We start from the raw sequence: 12,142 nt of genomic DNA, 5'->3' as shown, positions 1-12,142 counted from the left end.
TGATGAGACAAAGATGAACCTTTACCAATGTGATGGAGAGGCAGTTTGGAGAAAGAAAGGATTTGCTCATGATCCCAAATATACAAGCTTAACTGTGAAACACAGTAGAGATGATGTCATGGCTCGGGCTTGCATGGCTTCTTCTGGGACAGGCTCATTAATCTTCACTGATGATGTCACACATGATGGCAGCACTATAATCCACTCAGAAGTCTACAGAAACATTTTATCTGAATGTAAAGAAAGATGCAGCCAAACTGACTGGGAGATCCTTCATCATGCAGCAAGATAATGACCCAAAACACACACACACACACACACACACACACACACACACACACACACACACACACACACACACACACACACACACACACACACACACACACACACACACACACACACACACAAAACTACAAAGGAGTTCATCAGGGGCAGGAAGTGGAAGGTTTTAGACTGGGCAAGTCAATCTCCACACTTAAACCTGATAGAGAGTACCCCCCCCCCCCCCCCCCCCCCCCCACACACACACACACACACACCTCCCCCACAAAACAAAACAAAACAAAACAAAACAAAACAAAACAAAACAAAACAAAACGTTTAGTGATGTCAGTGGGTCACAGGCTTGATGCAGTTAATGCAAGCAAAGCATTTGGAACTAAATATTAAGTCTTATTCACTTTCATCAATTTTTAAGTTCATCTGTTCCAACACTTTTGCTCACAAGAAAAATGGGTGGGTTCAGCCAAAAGGTGCCATCTTGTGAACTGTACAGCAGATCCAGATGTAAATAACTGGGAATAAAAACTGAGACGCTGATATTTTGTTTCATATTGATTTTTGATGTCAAATCCAAATGTTTTCAGTCTACAGAAATAATAAAGGGATTGGCCTCACAGTTCCAACACTTTTGAGTGACAGCGTACATGAACATGTCTTTGGACCTCATATTAAAAATTCTAGTGAACAATTAAATAATGAAACTTCATGACTTTTATCCAATAGTTTGCCATGGAATAACAAGGGAACAGGCCTCATTTGGCCATGAAACTGCTAATCACTTAACTGTCCAATTAATTCTATAAAAATGGCTGTAATTCCTAAACATTTAAATCAGTAATTTTGTCAAACCTCTTAAATTAAAGCTAAAAGTCAGCACTTCAATTACACATTAATTGTCTAATCTAAAATCTGCTGTGGTGATGTATAGAAAATTGTGTTTTTGTCCAAAAATGTCAGAACCTGACTGTAACTGTTGCTGTGTGATATAAACATAAAATGTCAGCTTAGTATCTTATTTCACCATTTTAAGCTTGTTGACACGTATATTAATAAAAACCTCTAACTGCAGCTGTAAAATAAAAGTATTGGCATTACAAGTGAACTATTTCCCTCTGAAATGTAATAAAATACAAAGTATAGAGTATATCATAAAACTGAATACCAGTGTAAAATGAGCATACTTCTAGAGCCGTACTAATTAGGACTTTGGTACCAACTGTAAACAACCCCAAAGGCCCTCTGGTTGTTGTTATACTGTGATATAAGGTGGATGGCTGCTGTTGTAGGGTCACTGTAAGGGGTCAGGGTATCTGTTAAAGATTATTTATCTTTTTTAGTTAACATCATATTCATAGATGTCCTACTTCTACATGTCACATGCTTCACTATCCTTAAGAAAGTGGCACCAAGGAAAGTTTTATTTCAGTAATACCAGAGATTTATGTAAAGATTAAAAAGGAGGTTTAATACAGAAACCTAATATTCCAACTTGAGCTAACAGCTAACAAGCAGATATGTCTTGTTTAAGCACCTGCTACACATTAATGAAAAGAACGCATTTCTCCACTACAGAGTACCTATTTTAGTTTTTGATTACTTTTACAACACTTTATGGCTCCATTTGATCTTTTTTTATGTTTGGAATGTTTGCCAAGTTTTGGTGCTTGCACTCAAGACAAAGGAGACTTGTGCTTTTAGTTTTCACACACCATAGCATTTTTAAAACTGTTGTTCTATTACATTTTATATTAATATGTCAAAAAAAGTATTTTAGGTGCACTTGTAAATCTCACATGATGCATTTTTGCTTCAAAGGGCATCAAAACTATGAAGACATTATGATTTCTATATCTTGTGATTGGTGGGAATGTGTGGAAACCTAGTTTTCCTTTCCTTGTTGTTTACGACAGGCCATAAACTAACTTTGTTTCCTGTTTCTGCTTTTGTAATAGAAAGTTGAATGAACACACCGAGTAAGAACCTTTAAATGACAAATGTCTTTTATGTCAAATGAATGCATGGCCAGTCCCTGTCGGTACTCTAGCTGCAGTATTTCAGATCAGCTGAAGACTTTCCAGGGACGTTTTAGGGCAACCTGATAGTAATGCATTACAATAGTCCAGCCTAGAATTAATAAATTTATGAACTAGTTTTTCAGCATCACTCTGAGACAGGATGTTTCTAATTTTAGATACTGCACAATGAAGTACTGCACAAGAAAGCAGTCCTACATATTTGTTTAATGTGCTCACTGAGGGATCCTGGTCAACCATGACTCCAAGATTCCTCACAGTGTTACTGGAGGCCAAGGTAATACCATCTAAAATAAGCATCTGGTTAGACACCATGTTTCTAAGATTTTTAGGACTGGGTACAATAACCTCAGTTTTATCTAAATTTAGAAGCAGGAAATTAGAAGTCATCCAGGCCTTTATGTCTTTAAGACATTTCTGCAGTTTCACTCATGGATGTGTGTCAATCTGGCTTCGTGGATAGATAAAGCTGGGTATCATCTGCATAACAATGAAAATATATGCTATGCCTTCTAATAATACTGCCTAAGGGAAGCATGTATGATGTAAAAGTATTGGTCCTAGCACAGAACCCTGTGGAACTCCATGACTAACTTTTGCGTATGAAGAAGCCTCCCCATTTACATGACCAAATTGAAATCTATCAGATAGATATGATTCAAACCACTGCAGTGCAGTACCTTTAATACCAACAGTGTGCTCTAATCTCTGTAATAAAATATTAAAATATTGTGGTCAATGGTATCAAATGCTGCACTGGAGTCTAGCAGGACGAGCACATGAGAGCCTCATTTGTAACCTTCAATAATGCTGCTTCTGTACTGGGATGTACTCTAAATCCTGACTGAAACAAATAAACCATTCCTCTGCAGATGATTATTTAACTGTTTAATAACTAATCTTTCAAGATTTTTTTTTAAAGGAAAGTTAGAAAAACATTTACATTTGTACTTTGATGTTTGATTTTATTGTATTCTTTCTACTTTATATTTATGTAACAGAAAATTATGTTACACTTAAGCAAAAGTGCAATCAGCAAAATGTACTCTAGTAAAAGTGAAATCACCACGAGAGAGAAGGAGCCCTGTTAGGATTAACCTACATCATTAAAATGCAAGTTTATCTAATGTTGTGGCTGTTACAAGTTTAATCTAGCACACTTTACAAACTGATCATGGGGTTCATATTTGATATTTTGATTTAATTTCTAAGTAAAAGGTAAAAATGATCAAATCCCAAAGTTTTTAAACTAAAAAAAAAAACAAAAAACTGTCCGTCTGTTCAAACAGTGACCTTTAGTGACCCACGTACAATAAAAGCTTCCTTGTCTTTTTAAGATGCCATAAAAGTTAAACCGCGTCCCTGAGCATGTTTATGTGATCAATTCGACCCAGATGTAGTGATATAGGTAGACCACCGCGCTAAAGTGCGGATGCTGACAGCCTCATCTAACAGTGACACTGCCAGGACATTAATAAACTTGTGACAAGGTTTGTGCTGGAATGCAAGGAGAGCCTCACCTGTTGCTGCTGCTGTTGCTGGGAGTGTACGGACAGAAACAGGGAGGCACAGTAAAGTGGGCGGGGTTTGCTCCATTTTCTCTATCTGTTCGAAAAGTTTGCACCAAATCACTGGAATCAGGTGTACCTGGAGAAACGCTGTCGCGCAGAGCCGCCCATTTGCGCTTTACCTCGGATTTACCTGCCGGTGAGACTGCGCCAATGAACCGCTGAAGCCGAGAGTCGTCAACGCATCAACTAATCAATAACAATGAAGAAGGGGTCGCTGAATTTTCTGAGTCGAAAGAATCACTCTCTTTTCGACACCGATGTCAAAAGGAATGAGCTCGGTGAGTACTTTGTTTTAGGCTTACAGTGCTATTATGAGAGCAGGTATTTAAGCTTACAGTGAAGAATAACACGACCTTTGGACTTGGTGTTGAAATGAAGACACATCTGTTTCAACGAAGCTCCCGTATGTAGATTTATACCTGCTGACAGGAGTGAATCCTACAGGACAGTTGGGCTTTTTCATTTCATTGGCGTGTCCTTTTAAATAGGCAGCAGCAGGTGTCTTCTAAGAAATGTGATCAATGCTTGTGACAAAAACAAATACATGTGTTTAATGTGATCTGTCGTCTTCAAACTGTTCACCGTCATCCGAGTTTAAGTTTTGAAAGAGGTAACGGAGGTTTTTGTCTAAAATAGCTAATGGGTACTTTGGGTAGATGAAAACAAAAATCTGATGCTTTTATTTACCTAACACAAAGTCACTCTTCTGGGCATAACAGTATAAAACAGTATATTTACATAGTATAACAACAGAGTGTGTGACGCAGTTTAAAGCTGTAGGGAAGGAAACACAACCTAATAATCACAATATTATGGCCATTCAAATGCAGGACAATTTCTACTTTCACACACTGATAGTAGTTTACTGATAAGTCAACTAGCTCTCAGTGACATCAGTGACACTGGACTAGACAGAGCAGGAAACGAGAGGGCAATTGCTATGCAAAGCTGCAACAGGAGAGAGCTCATTTGGCTATTTAAATCAGAAAGGGGTAAAATAGGAAAATAATAATTTGGTTAGACTGATATACTTGTTTATTACAGCAGGCTCCACTGTCACTCTGGTTCCTGTCTCAGCTTTTGTAATAGAAAGCTGAACGAGCACAAAGACACTCTTAAGAGATCTTAGAGTGACACGTGCCTTTCATCAGTTTTTACTGGAAAAAAGGAATGCACGACTTTTTAAGTTTCCATTCTGAAATCCTGAGTTTCCCAGGAATGTTATTGTCTTCCATAACTTAAGTTGGGGAGGATCATGTTTCGGGTCTTTGCCTCGGTGTGCTTTTAAGTCATCCTTGAGCGTAGCCTGTGTCTTGGATTGCTTTTGATTATAGGGGAAATGTATGCGACATACAAAAAAAAAAAATCAGGCTTTTCCACTGACACAGGAAGACGACTATATGGTCTCTTAGTCACTTTGACTTAAAAATGGAAGACCATTGTGTCTCACTGTTTGCAGAAAGGACAAAAGGTAAAGCCACATAAAAGCAGCATGTGATGCAGATCCTTTCAGTGAGTGAACACAGTTACAGCTCGGGCTTGAAATCAAATCAATCTTCCGAGCTTTGCTGCAGATCAATCATTTACATCTGCATATATGATCACAACATTGCAGTTATGTACAGTATAAATTAAGTGGTGTTGCTGTAATAGATTTCAGTTGTCACCACAACTGCGTTTTCACTTAAAAATAATGGTGAACTTTAAATAAAGACTGCAATCATCAGCTCAGCTGTGCCTAGCTATTTTGTTGTCAACAACTATGGGGCACACAGCAGATCATTAAGCTGACTGACAACTACTTAGAAGACACACAGTGCACACAGTATCTCATTACCTGCACAGGAAAGTTTACAACCTCACTGTTTTGTCCTTTACTGGCAAATTTATTAAAAATTTAACAGCTAAAGCAGTTAATTGAAACTTGTTTTGCTATCAGAGGCCTGCCAGATATTATTGATCTATTATTTTTCCTCTTCACAGAAAACGTGGAGCTGCTCCTTGGGCCAACCGCAACTCCTGAGTCCGGGACTGCCAGCGTGCGGGCCAGACCTACGGTCAAGCATCATGCTGTGAGTATCTCATTAAAGCTGCATGGTTCACATGAATTTTTACATTCATTACCCAGTTTCTGATGTAGATGCAACATAAGATTTATGCGTGAACAGCCTCACCATTTATAAAGCCTTAAACCCTGTCCCTGCAGCTGACACTTTACTTTTGGTATCTGATGTGTGGCGTAGTCTGCACACTGAGTCTCCAAATAGAGCTCTAAATATACTTTTCCCTCATGTGAGAGTGAGAATGCTCACATCTTATTTATTTTTATTTATTTATTTTTAAATTCTGTCCAGTAATACTATGAAAGATGCTGTGCCTCACAATGATGCTGCCATAGCAGGAAGTTCACAGCAAAAATTATATTGCCATAGATGCAAATCTGCAAGAGTAAGATTTTATTTTCAAAATAGACAATAAGATTATTGATTAAATACATTGTTACAAAAAAAAAAAAGACTAGTTTGGGGCTCTTATGTGCAGTATGAGGGAACGGCCTTTTTCCAGATTAGGTAAGATGCACAACTTCTGTTCGTAATTGCTTTTTTTTTTTTTTACGTTGTGCTATTAATAGATTTAGGCAGGATTTCATTTTAATTAAGTTTGGAACAGTTCATCTTAGGTACATGCCTCCTATCAATAACATCTCGGTGCAGACAGAAATGACAAGCTCATCTGGGCGCTTGGTTCACACACCTCACCTCACCTCAGTGTTTTAGGAGTGTTCTGTGGCATGTGGATGCGGCACACCCTGCAGCACATGGGCAGTGCTGCGACAGATGAAAGTGAGTCATTGCGCTGAGAACAAGCGAGATGGAATCAAACTGGATCATGCTGACTTTAATGACACGCCCTCGCTCTGTGATGCAGTTTTCATACCTTTCCAAATAGCTACATAAGTTGGATTATTAGCAAAGGAGGGTGTTATCCAAGGAGGAACTTATCTATTGATATTATTACTGTATACAATCAGCCTGGCTGAAACACAGTATACGGGGAGCTCTTAGGTCATAAATCAATCGAGTTCACTTAAAAAGACTGCTGTTTGGTTGATGCTTTTCTCCTCAAATGGCCTGTAACAGACTTAAATTAGAAGATACAGCTGTTTTGTATTCCTGGAATGATTATCTGCTCCTTTGAAGGGCATATATCCTCTTCAGTCTCTTGGCTTTGTATTGTGTCAACATAGTCTCTGTTTATTTTAGTGCCTTAAAGAGCAGCTCTCTCCATACCTCTATTTTGCCCCTCTCACATACAACATAAACATGCATGTATCTAAGTAACACGCAATTTTCTCAGCCAGGCCCATTTTAGACAATGTGATGAATAATAGGTGTATCCTCTGATTCACCACATATTTCTCATGACTCAAGTATGCAAAACGTGTTGTGTATGACTTTTCTTTTTTTTTAAAAAAACCCTCTAGCTGTGGTTTTATTGTCAAGAACCTTAAAGGTCATGCTTAGACTTAAGTTGCTGCAATCTTACATATTTAACAAAGAATTATTTGCACGTAAGACGCTGTCAACTACCATCATAGAAGTACTGGACAGGCCAACCTGTTTTCAAGGAACACTTAGAGCTACTATAGTTGAGAACTGGTTTGTTCACCTCAAGACTGAATACTTGCCAGAAAAAAAAAATCTTTGTGTGTATTGAACAGTATGTAGCCTTATCTCATTTGTACTGTACTTCTTTGTCTCTTGTGTTGAGGGGTTTGAGAAATCAAGTCTGACACTCTTCTCCCCTCACAGTCCTCATCTGAGAGTTTTCAAGGCTTTGCTGTCCCAACACCTAAAGTCCCCCTCCTCCCCCCCGTTAATGGTCCAAAGATCAATGGTTCAGGTGAGCATCTATCTACCCTCTAATGTGTACTTCAGGTTTAACTTGACTAAAGGGCAAGAATTTCATTATTTAGACTGTGAAAGGGCCACATATCTTGTGGCGCTTTTGCTCAGACTTAGCTGATGGATGACAATAAAGAGAAGAAAAAGGGGAGGGCGGGTAAATGTTTATCTAGGCAATTGCTCAATAACCACCCTGAAAATGTCCAAACGTTATACTATAACAGACGGCAACCATATTTACATAATGGGAGTGTTTGCGTTCCCAACAAGAAGTGGAATCCATTTACTTCCTTTTATTTTTTTTACTAGCGATTCTGAATCTATGTAAGAAACTTGAATTTCAATCTTTAAACTATAATTTATTTCATTTTTTAAAAATTATTTATTGTCAGTTCTATGCACAGGTGAATTGCATTGTTTAAATGAAAGTGAACCATTTCAATTTTAGTGTGGTATTTATGCAGCAAACTTTCCTCACATATTTGAATATTATATCTCCACAATGTATGACACCACTGAGCGCTTTTCATTTGTCCTGTCTTTTTTTTTTTTTTTTTTAACACAGTTGGTGGAGGTCAGTTGTCTAATGGCTTCGTTACATCAGTGCCTGACCTTGACAAGGAGGAAATATTTGTTCCCCCTTGTCCTTCTGTAGCACCTCCACCCCCTCCAAATGTTTTTATCCCGCCTCCACCAGACTTCTTGGGTGACCTAAACAGTCTAGACCCAGCAACCCTACAGCCTCCTTCCATGCCTGCACCAAATCCTCCTTCAGTGGAACCAAAAGAAGAGGATTTATCCTTCTTAAAACGACCACCAATGGCTCCGCCAAAGCCTCCATCTACCTCTTCTACTGGCTCTGCATCTTCCATACCCATTTCTAGTCTGCCAACAGCCCAAGTTCCAGAGCATCCAAAATTTGCCGCACCACAGCCCCCTACTGAAAGGCGGCAGAAGACTCAGAAGACACCACCTCCAAAACCCATTAGAGTTTCCTCAGTCTCCAGCCTTGACTCTCCACCACACTCTCCTGCACCACCTCCCCCTGTGCAGGCACCCACATTGTCCACCTTCAATCCCCAACACAGGGCAAAGATTAACAGTACTCCTAAGACCTCATTTTATAGTGGTCTTGAGGATCGTGAGAAAAAATCTAACCACCTGTTAATCCTGGAAGATTCTGGGACTGCTAACTCCATTCCTGTGCTTGTCCAGGCGGATGGAAATGCTTCTAAAGTAGCTGCACCATCTAAACCAGTTCCCAATGATGTACAGGAGCTGAAAAAGAACTTGCAAGTTGCCCAACCTTCTGAATCACCCCCACCTGAGCAAAAAACTGAGGCTAAAACAGAGACAATTTCTGCAGAAATAACCAACCCAGTACTGCCACCACCTCAGAAGTCTCCACAGCTTGAGGGAGTTGAGAAAGTGAACAGTACTCCGATGAATTTAGAGCCCATCAAAGACAAACCTGGACGATACCAAAGTCCAGACCAGAAATTCAGCCCGTTATTGGATCGTAAACTACACAGCCTGAAAGGAAATCAAACCCATGGAGCACGAGATGGACATGCAGCTTCTCCGCTGGCTCTTCTACAGGCAGCTAAAGAAAGAGAGAAACACAGATCGACTCACTCTCTGTCACAGGATAGCAGTGCAAAGAAGAATGACAAGCCAAGTATTCACCCAAGTGAAAAAATACTACCAGAGACTCCAGAGTATTTCAGTCCAATACAACATCCAAAAACAAATGATGCTCCAGAAAATTCAAGCAGTCATGCACTAGTCAATGGCCAGGTACCATCTACCAGTCCAGCTCTCAACAACATCATAGAAACCCCAACTGTTAGCAAAATAGCTGAGCAGAGACAAAATGCATATCAAAGCAACTCACAGTCCCAGTCTGCACAGCCTCAGAGCAATAAAGAGATCAGCATGCCGTTACTCCCTCCACCACCAGAGTTTGATGATTTAACCAAGATTATGGAGCTGCCTCCTTCCTTCTGTCCACCTGACCCTCCCACAAAAAAGGCACCTCTACCACCTATAAGCTCTCTTTCTCCTGGCTCAGTTCAGTCTCCTTTAAATACAACACAACCCTCTTTAAGTCCTACCTCTTCAGCTTCAGTTCTATCCTCTCCTCTGAAGACGGCACCTGCAGCTTCAGCTCCAGCTCCTCCTGTGAAGACGGCACCTGCAGCTTCAGTTCCAGCTCCTCCTGTGAAGACGGCACCTGCAGCTTCAGTTCCAGCTCCTCCTGTGAAGACGGCACCTGCAGCTTCAGTTTCAGCTCCTCCTCTGAAGACAGCACCTGCAGCTTCAGTTCCAGCTCCTCCTGTGAAGACGGCACCTGCAGCTTCAGTTCCAGCTCCTCCTGTGAAGACGGCACCTGCAGCTTCAGTTTCAGCTCCTCCTCTGAAGACAGCACCTGCAGCTTCAGTTCCAGCTCCTCCTCTGAAGACAGCACCTGCAGCTTCAGTTCCAGCTCCTCCTGTGAAGACGGCGCCTGCAGCTTCAGTTCCAGCTCCCCCTCTGAAGACGGCACCTGCAGCTTCAATTCCAGCTCCCCCTCCTTTAAACCCACCACCACCCAGTGCTCAACCAAAGTCACAAATCCAGACAAAACCCAGGGCAGACCCAAGTCAGTCAGGACGTACTCTTGAACAAAGACATTTTGATCTCCAGTGCATCTTAAAAAAGAAGCTGGAGGAAATGGCCCCTAAAATGTCTCACCAAAAGGAAGATGCAGAGCCCCCTTCCGATGAATGGGAAGCCAGCGACCAACTCAAACCATCAACACCCAACTATCAGCACAAAGCAGGAACCCTGGACATGACGGAGTTGCAGCGCAAAGTGGAAAAAAAATATCAGGATAACTCATCAACAAAAGGTTCCATCAGGTAAGACTGTTGATGCTCAAATATCACACATTGAGTTTTTAAGATGACAAACCCAGTGGTTGGCTACTGTATCCACTCATAATGTGTTCTTCTTTTCAGCAATGGACCAAAGTCTAAATATCAACATGGTATGACCTTCACAGTTCGACCTGGAACCAAAAATCCTATTACTTATTATGAGTAGCGGGGATTATTAATGGTCTTGGACATTTTAGCTTCAGTTCCAGCTCCTCCTGTGAAGACGGCACCTGCAGCTTCAGTTCCAGCTCTTTGACCCTTCTGCAGAGTACAGCACACACTGTATGTGAAAGGACAGTTTTATCCACAGCAGTGTGTACCACAGCTAAAGGAAAAAAGTTTTCACACAGATTATTTACATACAAGTGGGTAGCAAATATGTTAAGAATGTCTCATGACAAAGGACTGCTGAGTTATGAAGATGAACATGATACTCTGTCAAATGGTGTTTTCTTTTCCATTGTATCACAGTTGGGTAGAAATGTTTAAACATTTGTTTAGTTGTAGCTAATTATTTAGTCTATATTTTGCATATGTCGACTTTTTAACTGTAGCTTTTGATTAGTGTGAATTGCTCATGGGTAATATTAATTATATAGATAGAAACGATCAAGTAAAAAAAAAAAAAGTCTTTTATAGAACCATTTATAGTCTTAATTGTGAAATATAATAATTTGGAGTATAATTCTTGTTTTCCATGCTGTAATTACCTGCTAAATAATGGGAAATGTTCTTTCACTGTTACATCTAGATTATGTAAGATTACTGGAGCAAAGTAGTGGAGTTCTAGTATGATTCTCACATTTATTTATCCAAGAAATCCTTTACTATTTGTATAAGGTTTATTATTCCACTGCAGTAAAAAGTGTTAATCTAGTTACATTTATGTTTTTATTGATGGACATATCGGTTTGTATAATATGAAAATGGAATTTACATATTGCAAGATGTAGTTATATGTACATGTTCAAGTTGTATATACAAAGCCATCAAAATAAGGAGTTTATCTACTCAGTTTCTCTAACTAGAAAATAAATTTAACCAATTTAAATGAATGCCATTGTGTTTTGTTTTTTTTACATATAAAAAACAAGCCCCAGTTTCCAGAAAGTTGGGTCATAATTTAAATGCATATAAATACAGATTGCAGTGATTTGCATCAGTGTTGTCAGTCACACCTCTATACATGGTGCTACAACAGCTGGTAATGAAAGAGTTCAGCTATGGCTCAGAGTGTAAGTGCAAACTTAATATACAGTGCTAGCACATGCCCATAAGACAGTATTGTTTGGTTTGTGATTTTAATCTGTTAGGTGGTTGCTAGGAAACGTGACTACACCACCTTATAAAATGATGCAATACTTTTATAAGGTGTTGTAGGTTCCTACATGCTACAAATAAGTCATTTTAGCAAATTCTTAGGTGGCTGG

General features: G+C 39.6%; 1 protein-coding gene across 1 annotated transcript; it reads left to right on the top strand.

Moving 5' to 3' along the window:
- Positions 1-3,959: 3,959 nt before the first annotated feature.
- LOC115780453 (proline-rich extensin-like protein EPR1) lies at positions 3,960-11,767 on the top strand. Its single transcript, XM_030729650.1, has 5 exons — positions 3,960-4,167; positions 5,873-5,961; positions 7,702-7,792; positions 8,360-10,694; positions 10,794-11,767. The coding sequence occupies exons 1-5, from the start codon at positions 4,089-4,091 to the stop codon at positions 10,876-10,878; spliced, it is 2,679 nt and encodes an 892-aa protein (XP_030585510.1). The 5' UTR covers positions 3,960-4,088; the 3' UTR covers positions 10,879-11,767.
- The last annotated feature ends 375 nt before the right edge of the window (positions 11,768-12,142 follow it).

This window comes from Archocentrus centrarchus, chromosome 5 (genome assembly GCF_007364275.1).
Source record: "Archocentrus centrarchus isolate MPI-CPG fArcCen1 chromosome 5, fArcCen1, whole genome shotgun sequence".
NCBI classification, from domain to species: Eukaryota; Metazoa; Chordata; class Actinopteri; order Cichliformes; family Cichlidae; genus Archocentrus; species Archocentrus centrarchus.
This window is presented reverse-complemented; position numbering and strand designations above follow the sequence as displayed.

What these genes read in the sequence shown, in the direction of transcription:
- LOC115780453 (XM_030729650.1), top strand. Translation starts at nt 4,089, where the DNA reads ATGAAGAAGGGGTCGCTGAATTTTCTGAGTCGAAAGAATCACTCTCTT. An exon ending in TGTCAAAAGGAATGAGCTCG is followed by an intron (nt 4,168 to 5,872) that starts GTGAGTACTTTG and finishes TCCTCTTCACAG; the next exon opens with AAAACGTGGAGCTGCTCCTT. An exon ending in TCAACAAAAGGTTCCATCAG is followed by an intron (nt 10,695 to 10,793) that starts GTAAGACTGTTG and finishes TCTTCTTTTCAG; the next exon opens with CAATGGACCAAAGTCTAAAT.